Below are 27,911 nucleotides of genomic sequence, written 5' to 3' on the forward strand. Positions count from 1 at the left end.
TTTATAGTTAGTAATGCTAATAAAATGGACACACCTTGTACTTTAGCAAACAGTTCAGGTTCAGGCACGGTGGGTCTGATTCTCTTTTGCCTTGCCCGCTGATACGCACCTGCGCAATGTGAGTGTAAAATGTTATCACTCCGACTTGGTAGCATTTTTATATCTCCTTTGCACAGGCGAGGTGGTGGTGGAGACTTGAACCCACTGTATCTTTGTGCATTTTCCAGGAGTGAGTTACAGACCTCCACTGTGCTGCAGGCATGGGCTGCGTTGCCTTTCCCTCACCAGACCCCTCTGTTTACCCAAAGATTCTGCTGTCCCCTGGAGACTTTGAGATAAATGAGGCTGCGTTGTGCGTAGCAGGAACTGCTTATTTTATAATTTATTACTCCACAAATATATGGACAGAACAAAAAAGATGTGATATCTGTCCACAGGAGTTTACACGCTTAGAACAGGTGTGACAAATATTGATAGTTGCTACAGGGGAAGGAGGGAGGAGGCCTAGCACGGTCAGAATGTGGCTGCTTTGCTTAGTAGAGTATCGGTATTGTACGCCCATCTGTTTCTTTTTTCCTAGGTTGGTACTGAAGATTAAGGCACCTGCTCTTCCCTCCTTAGAGTTTCTTTAGGTGGAAAGTCATTGGCTGCCTGATGTTTTGGAGCTACTCATGATTGGGACGCTGAGAGTACCCAGGAAGGTACTTTCTCTGAGGACCCCACCTCAGGAGCAACAGCTGCTCACCGTCTAAGGAAGCCGATCAGTGCCCCTTCCAGCGCGGGGGCAGGCGTCTGCTGCCATGGATACCGAATCGACATACTCGGAATATTCCCACTACTCAGGTCACTCCAAAAAAGCCCACAGACAAGGGTATGGAAACCGTTATTAACAAATTAGTCCTTTAGGCTGGGCAGTGTCACAGTGTCATGACATAGGTCTTCCGTAGGTCATGCTGAAGCCCCTCGCAGACCAAAACACACTGGATCTAGAGGAGGCAAAGTGTGGGACAACTTTCTCTCTCTCTCGGGACACTAGGAATAGGGCCACGGAAAGTGGAGATGGAAAGAACTCGGTTAGGTCAGTCATTAACTGAGAGAGCTGGATAGAGTCCCCAGATGGAGGACTGACCAGCTTTTTAAAAAGTTCTTGCTATTCCTTCTCCTTTTTTCTACTCCTGTTTGTCTTTCTCAGCTAGGGGCAAAGTCTCTCTTCCCCTCAGCTGCCTTCCCCCTCAGTTAATACCTTTTGTGGGTAATTCAGGTGTTTAAAAAAACAGCTAAAAATCAAAGTTTGTTTGTGGCTTATATATGTATTATGGCAGCCACTAGCAGGTTCCATCTGAGATCAGGGCCCCATTGTGCTAGGTGCTGTATGGACCCAGACATTCCCTGTCCTGAAGATCTTAGTCTAAATATTGCTGTCAGTGCTCCCTTTAGTACTACCTCAGCCCCCTTGAGACAGTTTGATTACTGACCTCCCTCTTCCCCCCGCCACCCCCAAATCTCCCACTGAAATCCTTTGGGGAGAGGGAGTACTCCCTGAGTTTACACTGAGGATACGTGTGGGAGACTTTCCCCTTCTCCAGGCCTTTTCTGATGTTGCTGGGCTAGGAGGAGTTTGTGACCAGGGATTGAGAAGGGAAGAAATAGGTACAAAGCTTCTAATTTAAGTCCTCTAGGCTGGGGACTGTCCTATACAGTGCTGAGCTCTCTGTGAGCACCGAACTAATGTGCCGTGCCCTGGGGGGACTGGCATGCAAGATGGCACCTTTAAAGTTTGGAAAGAGGGTCATGTTGTACGGGCAGGTGCAGGCTCCTCGGTGGAGCGAGTCCTCTACAATCCTATTGCCAGAAACCATCTGCAGACATGGGATCTACGTTGGCTCCCAACCTTCTTGGAGGCATAGCAGGTGGAGTTTATGTTCTGGAAGGTTGCATCGCAAAAGTGACTGGCAAGAGGCGAGGGCACCTCTTGATTTACAGGAGGTTAATGAAAGTGGGTAGATCTCGCTGGGAGGGCTGAGTCTGTGATGCCTTCTGGTGAATGGGTCCTGTAATCTTCTTCTCCCCTTGCCTTTATTTATGGGAAAGGAGTCGGGACAGGCACAAATCGCCGCGGAGTAAAGATGGCAGTAGGTCAGAGAAATCAGTCACCATCCAGACGCCTCCCGCAGAACCGCTGCTGGGGAATGATGCCTCTCGGACAGAAGAGGGTCAGGTAAGGAATGGGAAGCAGATGGAGACGTGGATGGGTGAAGCGTGGGCTGTGGGACAGCATTCTGCTTTGGTGACTGTCTTTGCCTGCCTGAGTGCTGATGGAAATGTGTTTGTTGCACTCTTGGTAGCAGGCAGGTATGGCTCGCGGGTCCCTTTGGATCATAGTTAATGCTGTTGGGTTTTTTTTTTCAGGCCTTAAACTGCTTTGCAAAACTCTCTACCTATAGGGACTGCATCACTTCACCTACCACCAAGATGCAGCCACTTCTGTGGTGGGATGTGGTAACAATTTAACAGAGCACAACACATGATTTAAAGATAAATATGAAGAATTGAAATGGTCACAGGCTTTTAGAGAGGCAGAATGCAATGATCCAGTTATACCTCCACGCTTGTATTAAAAGGTATGGGACCTTTGAGCTTACAAGCTGTCAGGACTTTTGTTTTGTCTCTTCTGAAAGCATCACTTTCAGTAGTACAGTGCCCTGTCTGGCCACACTGAGGGCTTTCGCTCACTATTGATTTCGAAGAGCGCCTACTACTGAACCACAGGTGCTTTGTGTCCTGCCAAACGTACCAAGCCAGCTGTTTTTACCACTGATCAAGGATAGTTACCCAACCCAGCCCCCTTCGCTTTTCGGCTGAGCAACATGCCATTTTAAAAAAAATTTAGACCTTTTAAAAAAGAACTCTTTCCAAGAGTAACAGAACAGGCGACCAAGATGCTGAGTGGAGGGAGGAAAGCAAGAGACAATGTACAACAAATATAAGAAAAAGGAGTGACGGCAAAAAATTGAGTCCATGCAGTAGGTATATGGACACTAGGTCAGGCAAAGAATGGAAAGATACTGTTTCTATATTACATCTGGATCAGAACAGAGGCCCTTCTATACTGGGAGCTCCACAGTTTGAAGCAGTCATACTGCGTGAATAGTGGCCTTAAAGAGCTGTGACGCTTCAAGACAAACTTGGAATAGTGTCTAAATAGTGTTTTAGTGCATCCTATGTTTCACTCTTCATCTGCATGCACTTTTTAGGTTAGTACTGATGTCTTACACAAAACCAGGAACTCTCTCAGGGAATCGGCCTGTCTACACTTAAAACGCTGCATCGGCGCAGCTGCACCGCTGTAGCGCTTTAATGAAGATGCTCCTACACCAAGCTCTCCCACTGATGTAGCACTGTCTACGGGTGGGGAGAGGGAGGGGGGGAAGCGGGCGGGTGGGAGTTAGGTTCGTATAACTACTTCACTCAGGGCTGTGGATTTTTCACATCCCATGAGCGCAGTAGTTATGTAGACCAGACCTCAGTCTGCTGCCTCTTCCCCGCCAGCAATGTACGCGTTAATAGTTGTTAGAGCACCCAGATGCCACTGCAGAGAGTGCCAAATGGAGGTACATAAATAAAACTTCTTTGTTTTTTCGGACAATAGCTTTCACAAACTGCCAGTTAAGCAGTTGTGAATGGGTGAGTTTGTGTCAGGTGGGGCAAAATATGCTGATGAGTTCTTAAGAAACAAGTCTTTATCTTCATGCAAATCTCTCTAGTAATGTAAACTAAAAAGCTAAGAAAAATACAGAAACAATACAAGAAGGATTGTCTCTTAGCAACTCAAAGACATTATGCTCCGGCAGCTTTTCAGCACAAATTTTTAGCCCGGTAGCTCCACTTGACTGCATGAACTCTTGATAATGCCATTTAAAATGGGAAGAACTGTTAGAGCAGCGAGGCTGGGAACCAGGACTTGTGTGTTGTTCTGTTTTAGGCTTTAGCCCTGGCTTGCTGTGATCTTGGCAAGTCAGTTCCCCCTCTGTCACTGTTTTTCCATCTGTAAAATGGGGGTAATTATATTGGTCCACCTCACTGAGTGGGGAGGGGTTAAGAATCGACAATGCCTAGATCATCATATGGAAGGTGCTAGCAGAAGGCAGAGTACTCTAGTACTGCACTCCATTTGAGAACTCGTTAGGCCTTTCCAGGGCCTGTTTTTACAAAAAGTGTTAATGTTGCTGAGGCTGTTTCAAGATGCTGGCTGTGGTTGGTCTCTCACTCTCCTTTTAAAACCTTAGTGCTTTAGGCCCAAGATTTTAATGTCTCAAATTGCACCAGAAGTGAAAATTCTTGGATCTATTCTAAACAATTATGCTGCCTCAGTCTGCTCCTGTTACAAGGATTCCTTTAGACTTAATCTTTTTTATAACTTTTTTGAGAAGGGATTGTGATGATTTTATTAGATACTGGGCTGATGGAGATGGAGATTAGATGGAGGCCCTGAAACCACAGAACAAGAACAATGCAACATCACTACCTCTGTCAATTAACTTAAACCTGTTTGTTAAAACACTTTTGTCAGCATATTTCCATGCAGAAGCCCAGAGGGTTTTCTCCTATCAGTCACAGACACACTTGCACTGGGATATCTTTTTCTCTTCCCAAAACCATGTTGGGGTGCTAATGACTGACTGGGTGACTACAAAGGCTTAAGGTGCCACTGGGTGGAATGAAGGAATCTACCTATTGTCTAGAAGCTTTAATGCAGTTTGGAATGCACTGGTGTAAATTGTCAAGTCTTCAGAAGTCTGAGTCAGTCCCTGAACAGCAGCTCCACATCAGATCCATACATACAAAGATAAAGAGTTAATCTGACCTTGTGTAGGTGTGTTCATGGAGTAGGAAGGATCTCTGTGGCAGAAGTTCTCTGAAGTTGGAATCCTTTTATTGCTGACTTTCAGACAACTTTATTGTAGACTGAAATTTGACTCTTTGGCAATCGTCCCTACTTTTTCAAATATGCTGGCTTCAGGTTGAACAGCTTTTGGACACATCCAGTACTTTAATATAGGAGCTCACAAGTGTTGTAGAATCCCACAGAGTCACATGGCCCAGCACCTCAAATTACTGGTGAGTTGGTTGTTAGCTTAACAAACATTGGCTAAAACAGTTCAGCAGAGGATGTGTGTAATGTTTCCTCCACTAGTGAGGGAGACTGAGAAAATACACAGTGAAAGTGCAAACCATGGATGAGGTTTCACTATAACCATAATTGCACTCAACTCATTGCTGACCATTGAAACAGAATTTCTCTTGCAGGTGGATTCTGCACTGCACTTATAAATACTTGCGGACTGGAAGAGCACTAGTTCCTGCATTTACAGAATGTTCTGTATCTGCAGGAGGTGGGCTCCTCTATTTTTAACTTCTGGCTATCTTTATCAGGGCTTGTTCTCCAGATCTCTAAGTAGCAGGAGCAAATGCTCCCAGTCTTTCTCCCTTCATGAATCCCCTTCCTTCCTTCTACTCACACTCACACCGTAACATATAATCTTTGTTGTCCCTACAGATTGGGCAGGGTATTTGATTGTCTTTCAGGGAACTGAAAGGAAAGACCCATGCACGGTAATCAGCATGTAAAGTTGTTATGAAGGCCAAGACTATAACAGGGTTCAAAAAAGAACTAGATAAATTCATGGAAGTTAGGTCCATCAGTGGCTATTAGCCAGGATGGGAAGGGATGGAAAACCATGTTCTGAGTGTCCACAGTCTCTGTTAGCCAGAAACTGGGAGTGGGCAACAGGGGATGGATCATTTGATGATTGCCGTGTTCTGTTCATTCCCTCTGGGGCACCTGGCATTGGCCACTGTCGGAAGACAGGATCCTGGGCTAGATGGACCATTGGTCTGACCCAGTACAGCCGTTCTCATGTTGAGTCATCTCTCTTGGGGCTGTAGATGCAAGAAAAAATTCCAAATTCGGTTAGACCATTTACCCCTGCTTCCCACGCTCCCACGTTATTGTTGAATACATTTTTGGGGGATTCTAAACCTGCTGTTCAGCTGTGTTGTGGCGGTTTCCAATCCTCTTTGGTGACCATGTGGCCCTTTGGGTTCTAAACGCAGAATGTCAGGAATTGATATAAACTGATGTTTCCTTATTCTCTTTCCCTTTCAGGATGACAACTGGGGTGAGACCACAACAGCTATCACAGGCACCTCGGAGCACAGCATCTCCCAGGAGGACATTGCCAGGATCAGTAAGGATCTGGAGGACAGTGTTGGCTTGGATTGCAAACGCTACCTTGGTTTAACAGTGGCTGCTGTCCTTGGACTCCTCGTCTTCCTTACCCCCATTGCCTTCATTCTCTTACCCCAGATCCTGTGGCGGGATGAACTGGAGCCATGTGGCACCGTCTGCGAGGGACTGTTCATCTCTGTGGCTTTTAAACTCCTGATTCTTCTGATTGGGACCTGGGCTCTGTTCTTCCGTCAGCCGAAGGCGGATATACCAAGAGTGTTCATGTTCCGGGCCCTCTTGTTGGTCCTTATATTCCTGTTTGTTTTTTCCTACTGGCTCTTCTATGGCGTCCGCATCTTGGACTCCAAGGACACCAATTACCAGGGGATAGTGCAGTATGCAGTGTCTCTTGTAGATGCTCTCCTCTTCATTCACTATCTAGCCATTGTGCTGCTGGAGCTGAGGCAACTGCAGCCCATGTTCACGGTCAAGGTGGTGCGGTCGACAGACGGAGAGTCGCGATATTATAGCTTGGGGCACCTGAGGTAGGTTGAAAGTTCTTGGGGGCAGGGGAATGTCTGGAAATCTGTGTCAAGATCCAAGTGCAACAGCAGAGAATGCAATCCGTTGAGCATGGGTTTTTTTTATTGTGATATCCAGTGGGTTTCTCTAACCTTCCCCACCCGAGGCTCTCTAAGTCCTTCATGAAGAAAAGATTAAACCTGTCAGCTCCCCAGTGGGGTAGGAAAGGAGTGTTCCAGTTTCACAGTTAGTGGAACAGGTACAAAGGCTGTGATTTGCCCGCGGTAAGGGCCAGTAGAGCTGGGGACTGAATGCAGATCTCCTCAGTCCTAGGCCTGTGTTTTAACCTCTAGTCCTTGCCTTCCTCTCTTCTCTTCCTATGAAGAGCCAGCATTGGGACTGCCTGAAGAATCCCTAAATGCTCCTGCATTGGGTAGCCAGGAGGAAAGGGGTCCTGTCTGTAAGTGATCAGCAGTTGATGAGATTAGAATTTTTTTCAGACTGATGATTTGGCTTGTCAAGTCTGTGATCAAGACGGCGGGGGCTATGTTCAAGGCTCGTCCTGTTGTGCATCTGGAGCCTGACGCTACTTGATGTGAAGGGGTTCTGTTTGCATGCCCTCGGTACACAGATGAGCAAGCTGTTGCTGTGGCAGCTCCCAGGATATGGCACTAGCTCCTTGTGAAAGAGCCGCCCCAGCTTCTCCCTCCCCTCTTAGGGTAATTGAAGACACGCACTCTGTAGTATTTGTTTCCGCTGCTGTCAGCCCTACGTGTAAGCTTTGGCTGCCTTTTCAGTTGCTCTATATTGTTACTAATGTGCTTCGTTTGGTTTCTGGATTATTTGCTGCTTCAGGTGGTGGTGGGTGGTATGCTCTACTTTATAGGTGTCCAGGTGGGGCCATGGTGCCTAAATGTTATTAGATCTTCTTAGCACTCCGGCACCTCCTAGATGTCATTTGATACCCTTAGTTGTATGACTCACGCCTGACAGCCCCGTCCTTTGTGCTGAGGTACCTGCCTCTCTCAGGTGTGGGAAAGGCCAGGTCACACTGGCTAGAACTTTTTTGTGGGGGAGAAGACTTATTTCTGGTTCCCTCACTCCATGAAACTGATGGCTCCTCAGGCTGGGGGAGGGAATGACTTTAAAGGGAAGATGCTATCAACTAGTGTCTGGATTAAACATCTGTCAAATGTATCCTGTCCAGATCCCTGTGGCACACACAGATCTACTGCAGATGGAGAGATTAGTGTCTGCTGGTTTAAATGAATATATGAACAGTCTCCTGCAGCCTGTTAGCAAAGCAATGGAATTGCTTTGAAGTAGGGCTTAGTGGTTAGAGCAAGAGCCAAGGAGTTGGGATTCTTGGTCCTCGTTCCTGGCTGTGCTGGTGACTCATGTGACTCTGAATAAGTTAGTTCAACTCTTTGCCCCTGTAAAATGGGAGAAGATACCGATCTTCATAGAGGGTGGTGCATTAGCGGGGCTTAACTTGTTGTTTGTAAATCACTAAGATCTGTAGGACTACACTACTGTTATCAGCATAATTAGTCTATTGCCTGTATAAGAGTTTAGATCACATAATGTTAAGATTCTTCAGTGATAGGTTCTAGTGTGTTTATCAGACAAAGGACCAAGACCCTTCAGCCCAAAGAGATTGAAGGGTAGCCACCAAAGGAAGAATTCATCTATATACTAATGCTTCACACACTGGGATGTGAAGATGCCATTGTTACAAGAAAAAGAGTTCTGCATTTTTAAAAATTACTTTTGTATCTGTTTTTTCCTAAAGAAAAAAAAAATGGAATTCTTGCTTTTGAGTGTTTTAGTAGACAATGGTGGGAAATCCTAGGTTTGTATTCATAGACAGTAGGGCTTCTGTTGCAAACGTGTTTGAAACTAAGCTCGTAGATGTGAATAGTCCATTGACTTTGTGCTTAAGGTTAAGCACCTGCATAAATCTCAGCAGGATGAGGCCTAAAGTGGTAACAGGTCTTCTATTAGAGCCTGATATATCTGGCTTTTTTTGGAAAACACCTAGCTGCACCTAACTTTTCTTTCAGTGACATTTAACTGGCATGGTAACTGAAATAAATGGACTAACTTCTCATCCTAAGACCAAGCAGTTTACTCCTGTCTTCACTTTGTCTGTCTTTTTCCATCTCCACAGTTTTGAGCCCCGCTTCTTCACCTCTACCCCCTTCCCTTGAGTGTCTAGCATGCTTTTTGGGGGTGCGCTGGGGTTGGGGAGAGCTTTCAACATATCTCCTCCTAATGTTTTCTCAGAACCCTTCCAAACTGAGCTGGTCAGTAAAAAACAAAGTTCTGTGGAAAAATTTCAACTTTGTCAAAACTGAAAGTATCAGGAGTTTTGTTTTTTTTTCCAATGGAACAACCAAAATTCTGAGGCAAGCAGACACTTTCTGCAGAAAGTCTTGTCACAAACCTAATTTTCTATCAGCAAAGGTTCAGATGGAAAGGTTCCGCCAGCACTGGCTCCAAATGAGCGAAGGAATGGAGAGGAGCTGAACTTGCCAGTAAGGACTTCTCTCTACCCCTGCTGAGCTCTGGCAGGCTCAGGTCACTTCTCTTCCCAGAGTGGTTCCTATTAGCAGGCTGGCTGAAGTGCTGACAGAGGGACCATGCCAATTCCAAAGATTTCAAGTTTAGCTGCCCAGTTTAAGATCCTCCTGGCCTGTGATTTTTTTGTTTGGGAGAAGGGGGTTGCAATGCAGGTGGAAGGTGGAGTTGTACCCATGATTGTGCAGCCAAACCTAAGCCCTGCTTTATTGGGTAAGTTTATAATGCTGGCTGCACTGCTGGTAACTGTGAAATCACTTGAGGGATGCAGAGGAACACAACATGAGGGCTGTTTGCAATCCTGTTCAGCAAATGCACGTGGATACAGAGAGTGAGAAAGAAAGAGGCGAGATGAACAAAACTCAGAGAAAGGAAAACTGAGGAACATGCAAGCGAGACAGGGTAAGGAAGCAGATGGTAGGAGTGAAAGCAGGAAAAAGGGGTGTGAACAGAAAGGGGAAGGGAGAGAGAAGGAAAAATAAAGCATTCTCTATCAGCAGGACTGATATTCTGGGGACATTAAAAAATTATGTCCCTGTTTATATCACAAAACCCAAGCATAGGTTGCTCTTTCAGGCCAGTTCCTCCCAAAATTTTCTGGATGCCTCATAGGTTGTTAGCAAAGGCCCCATTAAAAAACCCCTCCCATTCTTAGTCAGGCCGCTAAATGTATTCTCTTCCTTTCAAACGGATAGACATTCTTCTTCCCTCCCTTTTCTCTCCCACCCCCCACCCTTCACCCTAGAGCAGTATTAGTCTAGACAGCTCAGGAAAATGAATCGTTTCAGAAGCGCATGGTGATTATTAGTCTGTAAACATTGACAGAATTGGTGTCAGGCGCCTGCATTATCTCTGAATGATTTGGGTTAAACAGGGCCATTAGTGGGTCATAGAGTCTATTTCCACCCTGTTACATCGGTGGGATGCCCAGAACAAGGAGCAGTGGAGGAGGGACAGGTGACACTGTTCAGTTGCCCATTTATATGGGTCTGTACAATGCCAGGTCAGTGGTGAACACCAGACTGCCCTAGCCTTTCACCTCTTGGGACATGGACTCACCTCTTAAAACAAGCTTCCTGTAAGATTAGCTTGTGAGTCTCAGTCTAGCTTTTATTGGACATCCGGCCACATTTGCAGTGTGATCCACACAAGTGGATATACTTGGCTGTCTTTAATCCAGAGAGGCTGAGTACTTGGAAGGGAATATAGCAGAGGTGGCCAAACTTACTGACCCTCCGAGCCACATATGACAATCTTCAGAAGTTCGAGAGCTGGGGCTCGGGGCTTCTGCCCTATGGAAGGCACCTGCTGGGGCTTGGGGCTTCAGTCCCGCTCCTGCTGAAGCCCTGAGCCCTGGCAGGCGCACCCTGTGGGGCTAAAGCCCCGAGATCCCCTTCCCCAGTGGGCAGAAGCCCCTATCCTACAACCGTGCTACAAGGCAGAGGTCCCAAGCTCCCCTCCCTCCGGGTGGAGGGGAGGTGGAGAATGGGGGCGGGGGCATGGAGGGCTCAGTGAGCCGCACTTCAACTGTAAAAGAGCCGCATGCGGCTTGTGAGCCACACTTTGGCCACTCCTGGACTATAGGTTTCAGAGTAACAGCTGTGTTAGTCTGTATTCGCAAAAAGAAAAGGAGTACTTGTGGCACCTTAGAGACTAACCAATTTATTTGAGCATAAGCTTTCGTGAGCTATAGCTCACTTCATTGGATGCATACTGTGGAAAGTGTAGAAGTGAGCTGTAGCTCACGAAAGCTTATTCTCCTGGACTATAGTCTCAACTAGATCCTTGCCCATCCCTTTGCAAAGGTAGGATATAATCCTTGCTGAAAGCTATATGGGATATTTAATCTGACCTTAATTGTAGTCAAGAGGCCAAGAAAGAAACTGGTTGTAGCTACACCCCCATCTGCTACTACTCTGCCCATCCCTTCTAGACACATCTCCCTCTAGTAGTCATTAATGCCTCCAGGTTAGAGGTGCAGTTGCTCTGTTGATCACTGTGCATGCAGATGCAGTCACCACATCTAGCCTATATGAAAGGCCCCAGGGAGAGCTTGCCACCCACTGTAGCAGAAGATAATCTAACCGTGCCATACGTGGCGAATGTCCACCCACACCTGTGGACTGTAATGCAAAGCAGGAGTAATCTGTGCTGGCAGAGCTGTATAGGGAAAATTTATGCAACCTCTTTTCTGATTGTATCCAGTACAAACAGCTTCTTTCATCAATGCTCAAACTTAAACAAACAGCAGGCCAGGCACTTGTGAAATTGCTCTCTGAGTTTTCAGCACTTAATGATCTCATTTGAAAAGCTGCCTCTTGTATCCAGGCTCCTCCAGCTGGCATAGTGGGCGTAGGTGGAGTGTGGAGGGAGGGGAACGGATTGAAAAGGAACAAAGGGGTAGAGGGAAGTAGGTTCCTCAAACCAAAGTCTGCATGTTTAAGCCTTTCCTTAAGCGTGGCTCACTAACTCCAGGCAATGCTTAAAGACTGACATGCTCTTAGTCAGCGAGGACACTTGTGCATCATCTGAATGGAACAGAAAACTCTGCTTTCTGTCCAGAGTCATGTTGAAACTTTTTTTCTTGGTGGCTACTCACACTCTGTTTCAGCCCCACAAATGCAAGCTCTTTATGGAGTACCACCTCTTAACCCCATTCTCCATCACAGGATTTACTGGCCCAGATCAGAGCAATGGCCCATTCTGTTGTCTCTTGGTTCAGGCAGGGCATGATCCTGCAGATGATGGTGGTGAAACTCCCGAATGTATCTGGCCGATTTGTTCCTTCCTGAGGACTAGTCTACGCTGGCAACGCTAAAGCGCTTTAACCTGCCTTGTGTGGTTGCGGCGCAGCTCCACGGGGGGGTGTAGCTCCCAGCCCTGGGGCACTGTCTACGCTGGCGCTTGACAGCCCTGAAACTTGCTGCACGCAAGTTGGGTTGGGTTTTTTCCACCTTCCTGAGCGAGAAAGTTGCAGTGCTGTAAACTGCCAGTGTAGACGAGCCCTGAGATTCATAGATTATAAGGCCAGACAGGATCGGTGTGATCTAGTCTGACCTTCTGCATAATACAGACCACATAGGACTTCCCTATTCATGTTTGAACTAAAGCATATCTGTTAGAAAAACATACAATCTTGACTTAAAAATTTCCAGGGATGGAGAATCCAATCCCTTGACAAACAGGTTAGGAAAGTGTGGTCTTCCAAACCTCCTGCCATGATCAGCCTTTGCTCTGAAGCATGAGATCTGATTACTCTGAGTTTGGCCTATAACTACTAATTTTATTAGTAATTTGAAATATATTCAGCTATGGTATCAGAGAGACTGACCTCCTGTAGCAGTAAGTTCTACTGGCTGAGTATATGCTCAGTGGACTAGCACAGCCAACTCTGAAGTCAAACCCAGTAGCCGAAGTGGAGCTGGACACCCTCTTGCTCATTCCCTGCTAAATTGTGCCATCTCTAAAATGTTCATGTTGGTAGAATTGGAGGGTGTTCTCAAATCAAAGCTAACCTACCCACTTCTATATAATACAACTCTTCTCTACTGTTTTCATTCCCCACAGCTGCCCCGCTTCCTCACACTAGCCGGTCCAGAACTTCCTGGGAAGCTGAGTGTCATTCTGCTAAAGTGGCTAATTGCCACTGAGGATGTAAAGCGCACTCGGAACCTATGCAGTCAGCCCCAGTGTAGCCTTTCAGTGCTGGTGAAAGGTGCCAGACTGATGCCCTGGAGACTGAAGTCCTTCCGACTACAGAACTAGCCCAGCACAGACAATCACAGTGCAAGTTTCCCCACACCTGTGTGTGCCACTAGACTGCACCAAGAACAGGAGTACTTGTGGCACCTTAGAGACTAACAAATTTATTATAGCATAAGCTTTCGTGGGCTACAGCCCACTTCATCGGATGCATAGAATGGAACACATATATCTATGTATATATACACACAGATAAGTTGGAAGTTACCATTATAAACTGTGAGAGGCTAATTAGTTAAGATGCGCTATTATCAGCAGGAGAAAAAAACTTTTGTAGTGATAATCAAGACGGCCTATTTAGACAGTTGACAAGAAGGTGTAAGGATACCTAACTTAAGGAAATAGATTCAATGTGTGTAATGACCCAGACACTCCCAGTCAAACCCAAGTTAATGGTATCTAGTTTCCATATTAATTCAAGCTCAGCAGTTTCTCCTTGGAGGCTAGTGTAGTGAAAGTTAGTGCAGTGGGATCCTCTCCTGAGATGTGCAGTTGTAGTACACAGCTATTCTTGACAATCTGTTGAAATTGGGTATGTTAATGAGATAATGATGCAGCCCTGGGGCCTTCCAAGGGAGCCTGAGCTCGTTTTTTCCAATTGTTTTGCGTCCCAAAAACATGAGTGTGGAGTGGCGTATGATGCACACCAGCCAGTGCAACAGTTGCTCTCTGCTACTAGCAGCTCCAACCAAGAGACTGGGGAGTGACCTTTATTCCCTGGAGTGATGGTTTCACATTTTTGGAATACTTGTAACTTAATATTTTAACAGTCTCGATTGTGTACTTGCAGGTGAAGGGCCTAGAGTTAATTATTAATCTCTGGCTTTCTCTTCCTCTTACTATGTGATCTCCTGAAGGGCAGACCGAGGAGCTATGTCTTCCAGACCGAGAGGTAGCAGAGGAAATGCCATGGCTTAGTCTGCTGGGATTTTTCTCCTTGTTTTAGTTCTGCAAACTGACAGCACACAGCAGTAGATGTACAAGCACTTCAGCATACCCTGTACTTAGGGGTTTGATATCTCATTTCCTCTTCCATTGTTGTCCTGCTGCCCAAAAGGCTAGATGGCCTCCTCTGAAGTGCCTACTGTGAACTTTTTTCAGAGTAGCAGCCGTGTTAGTCTGTATCTGCAAAAAGAACAGGAGGACTTGTGGCACCTTAGAGACTAACCAATTTATTTGAGCATAAGTTTTTGTGAGCTACAGCTCACTTCATCAGATGAAAGCTCACGAGAGCTTATGCTCAAATAAATTGGTTAGTCTCTAAGGTGCCACAGGTTCTCCTTTTCTTTTTACTGTGAACTTTGTGGCCACTACAGAAAAGGCTCAGGCATCTACAAACACTGAAAAAAACAACCCCAAAACTTTTAACACAGACTCCCTGTGACAAATCATGGGGTACTAGGTTTGCATCAAAGTAGCACAAGTCCAGATCTGGTATACAAGACATTGTTTTCAATAAATACGTAATTCATTACCTATCTATACATAATATTAAAAATATCAAGTAAAATGGCAGCTAATCCTAGACCCTCCACTTAGGGAACAGGGGAGAAGTGCTAGGGAATTCAATCTGTATTGCTGACCTTAAGTCAGACTCTGCAGACTTGTCTTCACTGCAAAGTTAATTTGACTTGAGTGTTGACCCTAACTTGAGTTCCCTCCAGTGTCGATTTGATTTAAATCAAGGCAATTTAAATCAGTGATTTAAATAATGATTTAAATCACCAAGTGGAACGTCTTGATTTAAATTATCAATTTTAATCACTTTTCCATTTGTACTTCAGTTATGTTTCTAAAGAAATGTGCATTCTCCAACGCTGATAGAGATAAATCAGCATGTTTTAATGGTTACAACTAAATAAGCATTTACACTAGAGTTGGTACATCTTTTTGTGACCTAGGAGGATACACTATACCTATATACATTTATTAAACAATTATATAGTTTAACGTTTTCAGATTCTTCTTGAACAGTTTAGTATGTTAGAAAATGGTGATTATTGCTGCTTTAATAGAAAATTAACTTTTTGCTCATATGTGTCAAGCTGCATTAGGATGGTAACTGGAATTAAACACACAACAGCATTTACAATCTTTTTATTAAACAAAACAAGCCCTTAATATGGTACATGACTTGTGGTACCATATTTATTAAGCTTGATCTCAAAAGTTAGATGTTTTCCCCCCTGATTCTTTCTTTATCTAGAAAAGCAGCCTTTAACACAGTTTTTGATAGAGGCTAATGGAATCAGCATTTTTTTTTTCCAATTTAAATGTCTTAACAGATAATAGGTTTAGGCCTTAACACTTCCTGTATTATACTCACATTTCATTTGAAACAGGTTTATTTTTAAAATGAAAACTTATAATAATTTAAATCATAGAAAACCTGAATTAAATTTAAAAAAACAACACGTTTTCCCCACCATGGTCCCCTCCACACATACAAACCTTGATCCAAGTGTACTAGTGCTTTTAACTCGAGTTGGCTGCCCTGTTTAGGGGCAGGGCGTGAGCTAAAACTCCTACGAGCACAGCTACTCTAGTACTGGATGCAGGCGAGTATCACTCAAGAGCCACTTGTTCTCCAGCGCCCTTCCCCCCAGTTCCCCTGTGTGCTCAAGTTCTCTCACAACTCCCTGGGAAAGAATTTATAGAGCAGTTCCTCTTATTGCAGCACTAAGAACCATGGGACGTGTTCCCAGATGTCCCAGTGACCCACACGGGTGAATGCAGCGTCACTGTGGACACTGAGGCTGTATCTATGCTATGGATGCTACAGCAGCATAGCTAGGGTGCTGTAGCTACACTGCTTTAATCCCACATCATAGATACTTCCTACAGCAATGAAAGAAGTTTTTCCGTTGCTACAGGAACTCCACCTCCCTGAGCGATGGTAGCTTGGTCAATGGAAACATTCTTCCATCAGCCTAGCTGTGAACACAACGTGGGTTAGATTGGCTTGACTATGGCTTTTAGCAGTGTGGATTGTTCGCACCCTTGAGTGCTCTAGCTATATTGACCGAAATTTTAAGTATGGACTGGACCTGAGTCTTGTTTCGCAGTGGGCTGCTCTCACTTGAGTTGGACTAACTTGAGAGGAGTAACTCAAGTTAACTCTGCAGTCAAGACGTGCCCTGCATGGGAGATTGCAATCTGGCTTGGAAATAGAGTGTGAGAGATGGGGTCCCTCAGAAGCACAGGGTCCTGTATGGCATAGTCTCAAAACCGCCCCCAAGAGCTGGTCTTTTGTGCACAGACCTGCACAGAAATAACAAAAGGTGTGAATTTAACCAGTTTAGTTACTTCCAAGCAAGTCTGTGTGGACTTCCAGTTTGGAAGAAAGTGGCTAATGTTGGTTTTGTTTAGTGAAAGTCTAGCCACTGACTTTAGCTGGTTCCCATCTGAAATGAATGTCCTCACCCAGACTGACAGATCAAGGAGCAATGGTCTCAAGTTGCAGTGGGGGAGAGAGATTAGGTTGGATATTAGTAAAAACTTTTTCACTAGGAGGGTGATAAAGCACTGGAATACGTTACCTAGGGAGGTGGTGGAATCTCCTTCCTTGGAGGTTTTTAAGGTCAGGCTTGACAAAGCCCTGGCAGGGATGATTTAGTTGGGGATGGGTCCTGCTTTGAGCAGGGGGTTGGACTAGATGACCTCCTGAGGTCCTTTCCAACCCTGATATTCTATCGTTCTGTGACTGACACTGAAATAACTCATCTGTTTTGGGACAGAGTAGTTACATCTCTGCAAGTCCATGTGCAGACCAAGCCTAAAATATAGTTTAGGTTACTGCCCCTGTACGTATGTATTCAACCCCATTGTTCAGCTATGAGTAGCTTTGTGGCAAAATTGGGGGTTTGAGAGAGAATCATGAGAAATCTCCCCAAAAGAGATTAAAGCTGTTCTAATTCAGAGTAATGGCAAACTGCCTTTGAATTCTGAATCTGCTAATCCTGGGCCCTGCCAGGAATCAAATAATGGAAGATCCTTTCCCTGGGATGGCACTCAGTCAGGTTGCTGGCCAGGACCTGGAATGAGACCAGAGTGCTTTTGTCTTGTTGCAACAAATGAGACCCTTTAAACAAAAAGACTCTCTTCCTACATTGATGTATGAATTTAAAACTGTTGTAATGGTTACTTAGAACATTTCCTCGTGCTTATTTACTTTGAGGTAAAACTGGGAAAATACATTAAATATAATTTCCTTCCTTAACTTTCAAAGCTATTAATGTATGTGCATGGGGGCGAATTTCCCAGTAGTGCTCCCAAAGGCTCTTCAACCATCTCACCGAGCATAAGAAAGATAATTGATTTAGCCTTACACCCTTTTAAAAACATTATTTTTAATGAGGTTTTTTTTTACGCCCTTTTAAAAACATTTATTACCTAGTGATCTGATTCAATTTTGCATATGTACAAGAAATAGAATGTTTTTTCCATATTTAAAAAGAAAAGGGAAATTGGAGGAAGGTAGAGTTTTTATATTAGGGTTTCTTCATTTGTTTTTATTTTTACTGTGTTTTTTCAGGTCTGAATCCACTGCAGGTATAAATTGGGACAAATCCACTAATGTAAATGGAGATATTTGCTTAGGCTTGTGATGAATTTGATGTAGAAGGATGAGTCTCTATACCACCACCCCACCTCAGGAGCCATAGATGTAGGGCCAGTGACCGAAAGCAGCAAGGTTAGGGTGCTTCTGTATCCTGGCTGTTTCCTGGGTGCACAGGGGTGCACAGGAGTCATGGTAGCTGGAGTGCATCTAAAAAGGGGCAGAACTTGATTGCGGGAGCCCAAGCCCCATCCCCTTCTGTTCCTGTGCTCACCCATACACTGGCACTTAAGTCCTGGGATCCTAGGCATGAGTTTCTGTTGCGTCTGGAAGACTTTTAGGAAGTGATGAGCACTCCCTGTAGACAACTTTCATTGTTAGGAAGCAAGAAAATGGGAGGAGGCGGTGTTTACTCAATCAAGCACCAACAATACGCTCTGTACTCTTTTGGTGTCTACCTTTGTTTCTAACTCTTTATCCAAAGTGCTTTGGTGGGAGTTTAATCCAAAACTAGAAAGTTTGTTTTACGCTAAAATCCTTTTTGGAAGTTAAATGTTTCTGTGCCTCTTAAAAACACACACTCACACTCTTCTTGTTGATGTTCTTTATGTGCTGGTGTCTTATGTTAGGAAGAAACCTGAGAGAAAAGGGTTGTGTCTACCTGTTCGGTGGATTACCGATGAATATTGAAAGAAACATGTTCATTTTCTAGGTCTCTCTGCAGTTGCCTTTTTAAATGCTAGTGGACAGTGTGGAGGGACAGTGTTGGAGACTGCAGTCTATTTGTCTGCAGAACAAGAACAGCACGTGATAGCACATGCCTCCCCCAGTATGGTGCCAGTTGTGTGCCTCATCCCCTGTCCTAAAGAACCCACCTCCAGAGTGGAAGTGACATTGACTCTCCATGGCCTGGTCAGTCTTTGGCACCCCTGCCAGCAATGGGGACTGTTTGTGATTTGGACATCAGGAACGGAGACCATCAACTCGCTTTTCTCGTAAGCTCCCAGATATTGTGTGATAACTTCTGTTCGCTACAGACTTAGTCTGGATTGGAAGAGCTGACCTAGAAATGAGACTCAAACTCACTTCCAGTCTCCGGAGCCCTCCAGATCTCTTCCTCCAGCACTTCTTGGCACCTGCTGTTCCACTCTCTCCTTCTTCTGAGATCTTTCTCCTAAGACCAACTTCTGTAGCAAGCATTGATAGTCCCCAGCAGTAGTTAGCCTGCAGATTGTTCACTTGGATTGATTTAATTCAAGCTTTCAAAGAGCTAAGGGTGCATGGGTTCACATTACTGTAAGGAAGCTGGAATGACCAGCTGGCTTGTGCTGCTTCTTACTGCACCTGTATGTGCTAAGCTGGGTGATGCTGTGCAGGTTCAGAGTGCCTGCTGAGCCGTTAATTTTGAGACTTTGTGGATCAACTTCCTGAAACCATCCCTTCGTGTAAATTCCCATCTCTGTGCTTTGGTCAGCCTTTCCCCCTAGCCTCGTCGATCAATTGATAATAGAGGTCTTTCACTGCTTAGGCCTGTTTCAGTGCTAGCAGTTGGTAGGTTGTTTGTTTGTTTTTTTAAATGAACAAGTTAGTCTTCTCTCTCACTCCCACAGGGATACTAAGCCACTTCACAAAGCCACGGTGTGGAGACAGTCGGCATGGCACACTGGCAGCATGCTTGGCAGAATCCTAAATCTGAGCTAGCTTCTGAGATCCAGTCCCCGCCTCCTCCTAGGATTTGATCCAGCTACCGTTAGCTTCAATGAGTACTGGCTCAAGCCTGTAATGAGGGTTTTGGGCATCTGGCCAGGCCTTGGTTCATTTCTCATTGGGTGTTCTTGGTTTGTGGTGGTGGTGTGGCTAGGGAAAGACAGTGACTTATTTCTTCTTTCTGTTCCTTGTGCCAGCCTCAAGTGTGAATTGGCAACAATAAGCTGGGCTGGCGCTCTGCTCTGTGAGCGTTAGCGGCTTATACATATATATATTTTAAATCAGTTCTAGGGGAATTAATGCTTAGGGCTTCTAGGTGGTATGGTAATACAAATAAATACTAACTGGACACAGGGCCATTAGCTTCTAAGGCTGTGTCAATACAGCAGCTGGGAGCATGCCTTCCAGCCTGAGTAGACAGATATGCACTAGCTCTGCTCAGGCTAGCATGCCAAAAGTACCAGTCTGGACGTCATGGCACAGACAAGCCACAGGGTGGGACAAGCTTGTACCTGTGCCACTATGTCTCTGCTGCTATTTTTAGTATGCTAGCTTGAGCAGAGCTAGCATGTGTCTGTCTCCCCTGAGTAGCTATACTCTGATGATACTCTGTCGATGCCTTCCAAATTTGTATTATTAGCAAATTTCACTAGCACATTGCTACTTTTTTATGCCACGGTCATTAATAAAAATATTGAGTAAGACTGGTCCCAAGACCAGTCGCTGAGGACTCCATTAATAACCTCCCTTCAGCATGATAGTTTACCTTTTAACACAACCTGTTGCCTTCTCCCCTTTAGCCAGTTCCTTATCTATCTTACAAGTCTCATACTAATCCCTGTCTTCTCTAATTAAACAATTTCCCATGTGATACTGTGTCAAATGCTTTACTTGAAGTCCAACTATATTAAATTTGCTGCATTTCCCTTATTTAAAAAAAAAAAAGATATTTTTCTAAAAGAGGAAATCAAATTAGTCTGGCATGTTCTACCTTTAGTAAACCTATGTTGCATTACATTCCCTTTACCTCCAGGAACTTAATGATTCTTTCCTTCACAATTTGTTTTTAAGTCTTGCGTACTACTGAGGTCAGACTAACAGGTCTAATTGCCCAGATCTCTTTTTTTGTTTTGTTTTTTTATTTCCCTTTCTTAAATATAGGTATGACATTAGCTATTCTCCAGACATATGGTACTACCCCCAAATAGATGCTTATTACAATCCTTGTTCTGGACGAGCAATCTCATGTGCCAGTTCTTTCAATATTCTGGGATGGAAATTGTCAGGTTCCCATGATTTGAGCACCTTAAACTCTTTAAGTTTTTTTCCTTCCACCTCTGATGTGGTACCTTCCATTTCTATACACTCACTTCCATCAGCCATCCTGTCTTTCATGGCCATGTTCCATATTATCACCCTTATTGAAAACAGAGGCAAAGTATTCATTTAGTTTTTGAGCATACCTAGTTTATCTTTAAACTCCTTCCCATCCACACTCTATAGCAGCCTAATCTCCTCCTCCTTTATTATTTTTATTTATATAACTGAAATCCCCCCTCTTGCGTATTTTAATTTCCTTGGCAAAGGCTAATTCAACTGGACTTTTGGCAATTCTCACTTTATTCCTCCATGATGTAGCTTTCTTTGCAGATCAGTCTCTTTTCCCATTCCCTATAGGCTCTATGCTTATACCTACTAACCTTTTTGAGGAGGCTATTCATCCAGCTGGGCCTGGAGCCTTTTCCTGTAAGTTTTGCCCCTTGCTTGGGGTGCAAATGGCAGATGGAATTTCTTCAAATCAGCGATACAAAAGCTAAGTTTCCCCCACATTTAAGTCTGAGCTCTTCAGACTGGTTAACTTTAACTTCCCTTAAAACCATAGTTGTTACCTGATTTTGGGGGTTCTTCCATTTAATTTAAACTAAAGCAGCTCTTGATCACTCAATCCAAGGTTATTTCCTACGGCCAGCTCTTCTATGATGTCCTCAGTACTTATCAAAAAGTCTAAAATTGTATTATCTCTTGTTGGTTTGGTGATGGTCTGATGAAGAAAACTCATCTATCATATCCAGGAAAAACTAGACCCCATCTGTATTAGTAGCATTTATTCTCCAATCTCTATTTGGGAAGTAAGTCTCCCATCAGGACACGGTTCCCAAAGGTGGTTCTCTCTCTCTAATGTTCTTGAAGAGATCTCTGTCCGTATCTGAGTCTGACTGATGGAGGTCTGGAGGAGACCCAAACGCTTGCCTAAATCAGCCTCTCTTACAATCCTTCCCCAAAGTGATTTTGATCCAAACAGGTTGTTTTGTTCATACTGTCGCTTCTTGTCTCTTTACAATTTACTGCTTCTTTGGTGCACAGTACTACCCTACCACCGTGGCCTTTTTTCCTCTTTCTCCTAAACAGCTCTTAACCTTCAATACCTCTAGGCCAGGGGTGGGCAAACCTGCACTGGGGAACCATGGCCAGTGGGAGCTTCGGGGGAGGTACCCGCAGCTTCTGCCCCCCTAACTCCCAGAGGCTGCAGAAACATGGTGCTGGCCACTTCCGGGAGCAGCATGGGGCCAGGGCAGGCAGGGAACCTGCCTTAGCCCTGCTGCGCGCTGCTGACACTCTGGAGCCACTCAAGGTAAGCAGCGCCAGGCCAGAGCCGCACCCCAAACCCCTCCTGCACCCCAATCCCCTGCCCTGAGCTCCCTCATCCTTCCTGCACCCCAACCCCTTGCCCCAGCCCTACATTTATGGCCCTTCATGCAATTTCCCCACCCACATGTGGTCCTTGGGCCAAAAAGTTTGCCCACCCCTGCTCTAGTACATTCATAAGTGCTATTCCACCATGTTTCTGTCATTCCTATAATATCTGGTTTGACCTCCTGCATCAGTAGTTCAAGTTCTTCCATTTTATTGTCCGACTCCTTGCATTCATATATGAGCTCTTCATTGTTTTGCTCAGATCTCATCCAGTTTTTCACCTGGGTTAGGTATAGTCCTTTACTAATTGTAACATCTACCTGACTGCTACTCAAATCAGTATGTGTACTTTCACCTTGCTGTCCATACTCTCACATTCTGATGTTCCTTTATCCCTTAGTATATCTTCATTTAGCTGATTTTACTGCTCTCTGTATTGAAGCCAAATGTGGAGATTTCTCAAGGTATCTCCCAACTTTCTCCCCTAGTCTCCTAGTTTTAAAACCCTTCTTATCAATCATGCCAGCTTTGATCCCAGAAGGTTAATTCTCTAGGTACTCAAGTGAAGTCCATCAATAGAGGAATGTCTTCTTTCTGTGAATGTCTCCCAGTGGTCGATCATCCCAAAGCCTTCCTCGTAGCACAAATCCTTGAATCACCTGTTCATCTTCATTAACTTGTCCCTCCTCTGGGGACCAGAAGTATTCTGCTGAAAATCACCCAAGCTTCCACTTTGTGTCTTACCCAGCATAGTGAAATCACTCTTTGACACTGCTAGATTCTCTCTAGAATGGATATTCGTTCCGACCTGCAGCACAGTTCTCCTCGGGATCCTTTTCAGCCTCGTGTCCACATCTCATAGCCTTGCTCCTCACAGACCGCATGCTCTTGTGTTCTCTGGATGTGTTGTGGTGATGACAAGCTTGTTGATTTTGCTGACTATGGAATCCCTGATCACATAAATCTTTTTTTTTCCCCCCCTTGTGTTGGTATGAATCTCTTATGTTCTCTCTCTCTCTGTCCCCTGTACATCCTTATTTTTCCCCCTAAGCTCCAGGCCTTGATATCTTCATCTCTCCTTCAGGGACTGGCTTCCCTTCTTTCCTCCCTTGTCACCCTATTTTCTGCCTGCTTCTCCTTCTTGTTCCTCGGTGCAGCAGAGAATTAATAGACTTTTAAGGCTGGAAGAGACCTTTATGATCATAGTCTGACCTCCTGCATGACATAAGTCCATAGAACTTCACCCATTAACTCTTGCATCAAGCCCATAACTTTTGGCTGAGCATATCTGTTAGACATCGAATCTTGACTTACACTGAAAGTGATGGAGATCCCTTGGTATGTTCCACTATTAATTATCCTCACTGTTAAATGTGCACCTTACTTCTTGTCTAAATGTATCTGACTTCAGCTTCCAGCCATTGGATCTTGGTATGTCTTTGTCTGCTAGATTAGAGAACCCTTTGCCTTCATATCTTCTCCACGTGTAGGTACTTTCTTATACTGGGGAGTAAAATGTTTGGCTATTTGGTTGTGGAGGGACTAGTGAAGTGTGACAAATCTTGCTTGTCATTTTCTGTCCCTGACAAGCCAGCGTCTTATTGGACTTTTTAAATCATATCCCCCTTCACACACACACCAACAGTATCTTTGAATTTTGCCATGACTTATTGTCCTAGTTGCATTCTCAAACTTCTAGAGCTAAAACCAATGCTTCTTACCATCTGAAAGTAGCTTGTACCCCATCTTACAAATGGCAGGAAAACATTAATCTTGAACTCTGTCAGTTGAAGTCTCCACTACTAAAACTGCCTGTTGCAGAATTGCTTAGTGGGCAGTCCAGTACAAATGCTCTAAAGACCATAAACTTCACCAAGCTCCTGGCCTGGTCAGTTTCTCAGAATAAAAGTTTCAACCACTGTGTGTCGGTAATATAGAGTGTTACAGGATTTATAGAACTGCTATGAAAGCGTTCTGGATTAAATTGTGGACTTGAACATTGGCCTGGGAATATTTGTACAGTTACTTTTTAAAAATAGCTTGTTCTGGACACTTCATTTAAAGTAGTGCTTTATTTTTTTTTTTAAAAAAAAAGGTTTGCTGATGTCGTGCTGCAATGAAACTTCCTTTTTAAAATGTAATTTTTCATGCTGTTTTTATCTCCAATGTGGACTAAATTTTATTTATTTATTTTTAACCGCATTTGTGGTAGACTTATAAAGACTTTTTTTTAAAAGTATCAGATGAAAAAAGTCTGTATTTCCTGAAAACTTTAATTGAGGTTGTACAAAATCCCTGCTGAACTGTTACCAGGGATGTTTTGCACACAGTATTTTGTATGAGGTTTTTATCTTGTTAAATATGTAACTTGATGTTCGGTGTGATGTATGCCAAAAAATATTTGGGATGTTCAAAGCAGCTGAGAAAACCCTGCTGCTGGAAACTTAACTAATGCATTTCCTGAGTAATGTTGCAGTGTATTTGTTGTTTTTTTTTTTTAAAAATCCAGCTAACGTTGCATTAATATAGGTGTCTTGCACTTAATTTCCTAAACTGTCTTTAAAGGGAGCGAAGAAGCTGACATAGGAAGCGATTCCTGGAGCCAGTCCAACAAATCCTTCATACTTGTATGAAGTACGTGTTCCTTTAACTGAACCATTAGCACGCATTCAATTAATAGAGCCAAGGATGAAGTGTTTACAAGAACTGTTCTGTTGCTGCCATACAGTCAGCGGGGGAGCAGGCTGGGGACTCCTTCCCTCCCGGAACATGGTAAATCCAAGGATTGGCCGTGTGGATCCCCTCCCTAGCTGAGAAGACTGTCCAACAATTGCCTGGGGTCCTGCTCCTTAGTCATGTATTTAAAACAAATTCTGGCCATCCCAGTGCATTTCCTGGGCAGGCTTGCAGGGTGAGTAATTCTGCGCACTTATTCTTAGTTGCCTGTAGGCTTCAGATGTGGTGGTCTGACAAGAAAATGTGGTTTTCCTCTCGTTTGAGAGAATGAGACCACAGCCCAAGTAAACTAAAACGGAATATTGTTGCTGTTGCACTAATCTGATGATCTTGTTCTGACACAATAGTTGAACGGGTTTCTTAAGTCGTTTTACGTGTGTGTTCTCAGATATAAAACCGAAACGCTGCTCCCGCTGCCTCCAGTTTGACACCACCTTAACCCTGTGCCCTGACAGCCACCTGGGTCAACGGAAGAGCACAATAACCTTCCCCTCCTTTAACCTCTTCCAACCAGGAGCAAGTACTTCCTGGATCAGTGGTGCTGCCCCGAGCACAGTGCGGGTACATATGAATTATGCTGACTTGGAGTTGTGGTAGGCACAGGGAACACAGCACATTTATTGAGAGAGGGGTAAAGTCCTGTGATGTTCCTATTCCATACTGCCATCCCTAAGGGGCAGATTCCAGTTTGTGTGGGAAGTATCCTCTTCAACCTGGGTTTCCAGCTTTTGCAACACTTCCGTTTTGGGAGCTACCTTGCAGGACATGGCAAGCACAGGGCAGTGCGGAGTGCCTTCAGCCTCTGTGCTTGCAAGGGGGTTTTGTGTGTGAATTTCCCTTGGTTTTTGAGAAAGTGGGAGTAACGAGGGGGGCAAAGTTGAGGGACAATTTTGGGAAGATGGGGAAAGTTTCCTGGGCATTTCTCACAGACCCTCAGCTACCAGCGGGAGGCAGTGCCAGGGGATGAGAGTAGTCCTGAACTGGCTTACCCCTACGTGTACCCAGCAGATCCATATGTTTTAGACTTGCTGTTGATAGCCTACACTAGATGAGCTCAGGGCAGCACAGTGATTTGACATCTCTGGATATGGCCGTAGTTTTAGGCTTGGTACAGAGCCCATGTGCACAAAACTAATCACAGGAATCTGCCTAGAGGGGGACTCAAACTCATGGTCATTGGGACTGCATTTTGGTGCCACTCTCCCTTTGCCATCAGCTGCGTGAGGGTGTCTCTCTGAGCTCTTCCTTGAGGATCCAGAGCTCAGTTTCTGCTTCTGCCTGGTCTCAGTATCATGTGACTGAGCATGGAGCATGTGTCCTCTCAGCTACCCACCTCAGTTTCAGTGCATTGTGCCAGTTTCTAGAGCACTAAAAAATTTAAAAGTAGGTCATTTGGGGGAGAAACTTCTCTCAGGAACACTTTGACCAAACAGACCCCAGTGTGCACCACTAACACAACCCAGGTCTATCAAGCGGTACAGGAATCGTCAGGCCCATCTGAATATGCCTGTGGATTTTAGATACTTTGTTTAGAGCTACCTCTTCAGAAACCTCTGCTCAACCTTACCCTGGGTGCTGGAAGGGTTGCCCAGTAACATACCTGGGAAGACAGGGACTCCAGTGGTTAAAAGTCTAGCTGTGCATGTCTGTGCACTGTTACTTGTTGCGGATTTGATTCGGACATAACTGCTGGGGTTGCCGTTCTCTGCTCTAAGCTTCATCCTAGCATTTCTGGTCTTCTGCAAAGCCTCCAAGAAGAATCTTCTCCTTGAAAAGAGACTTCAGTCGCAGCGTGATTAAGTCCATCACTGAAGCCTAGGTTAATGCCATTTTGGCCTGCAAGTTGCAAAGTGTTTCGTGATCTCCTAAAACTGAAATCACATTTAGCGCCAAGTTTCCAAGTGCGGCTGTACCTGAGTTACCTATGGCAGGAGGGGGAAGTGTTTCACACAAAGAAAAAACAAATCCCTTTTCCTCAGGGGCATTGTAACATTTAATTCATTACTGTTTTGTAAAGGGCTTTGCAATCCTCAGATGCAACATATTACTGAAGTTATATCTGCTTATTGGCGTCCCCTAGTCGCAGCATGCTCTGACATGACCCTCTTACTGATTTCACATCACAATATCCAGGAACTTATCTACATTAGGAATATCCTGATTTCTGCAGCCTAGACAAAGGGCAAGTGTTTTCTGCCTTGCCCCAACAGTGATTTGAGGCTGAACTCATGTTGTAAAACACTGACATTCTTGATGAAGTTTGCTTTACGCTGTTGTAGGTTAGCGTAATGCTAGAGCATGCTTTATCTCGTAGCCTATTCTACTGGATGCTGTCATATGTAGGATACAGGTGAGACTTCCAGTTGCAGCCATCTGAATGGGTCATTTCAGTACAGTGCACAGAAATCTTCCCAGCCCATCCCCTTATTTTAATTGTAAATGGAAGGAATAACTTGCAGGGGTGCTGGGTGAAGTGTTACCAGCTAACATGGGGCTGAACTCCTTGTAGAGATGCTCTGCCAGGAAAAAAAAGAAAAGGAGGACTTGTGGCACCTTAGAGACTAACCAATTTATTTGAGTATAAGCTTTCGTGAGCTGCAGCTTGAACATTGGCCTGGGACCTTAGCCAGTTTCCATTCGATCTGGAGTCCAGGGTGTGTGGGAGGAGAGGAGCAGGCTTTCTGCAGCAGCCACTTTACTTCTCTGTGCATTACTAAAGAAGCAGCCTAATCTGCCTGCAGCAGAAAGTCTCAGAGAATATAAAATCAGAGCTGAATTTTGTGTGTGTATTTAGCATTCTACTCTAGTCAATTCACTTACCCATCTTAATCCCTCCCTCTAAGGCAGGGGTTCTCAACCTTTTCGCTCTTAAATCCCCCCCCCCCCCACACACACACACACATACTATAAAAACTCCATAGCCCGTCTCTGCCACAACAACTGTTTGTCTGCATATAGAAGCCAGGGCCAGCATGCGGGGGTAGCAAGCGGGGGTAGCAAGCGGGGGTAGCAAGCAGGGCAACTGCCCAGGCCCCATGCCACATGGGGCACCGCAAAGCTAAGTTGCTCAGGCTTCAGCCCTGGGTGGCGGGGCTCAGGGCCCTGGGCTTTAGCCCCATGCAG

General features: G+C 44.7%; 1 protein-coding gene across 2 annotated transcripts in view; it reads left to right on the forward strand.

The window, feature by feature from the left end:
• VANGL1 (VANGL planar cell polarity protein 1) overlaps positions 1–27,911 on the forward strand; it is a 52,977-nt gene that overhangs the window by 7,833 nt on the left and 17,233 nt on the right. Inside the window, exons 2-4 of one of the 2 annotated variants that reach the window (XM_073309155.1) lie at positions 581–871; positions 2,092–2,218; positions 6,167–6,774. In XM_073309155.1, the coding sequence (XP_073165256.1) occupies positions 801–871; positions 2,092–2,218; positions 6,167–6,774 (806 nt within the window). In that variant the 5' untranslated portion in view covers positions 581–800. The remainder of the gene's footprint in view (positions 1–580; positions 872–2,091; positions 2,219–6,166; positions 6,775–27,911) is intronic. The other variant, XM_073309165.1, reaches the window with a different exon arrangement.

Source organism: Lepidochelys kempii, chromosome 1, assembly GCF_965140285.1.
Source record: "Lepidochelys kempii isolate rLepKem1 chromosome 1, rLepKem1.hap1, whole genome shotgun sequence".
In the NCBI taxonomy this organism is placed as follows: domain Eukaryota; kingdom Metazoa; phylum Chordata; order Testudines; family Cheloniidae; genus Lepidochelys; species Lepidochelys kempii.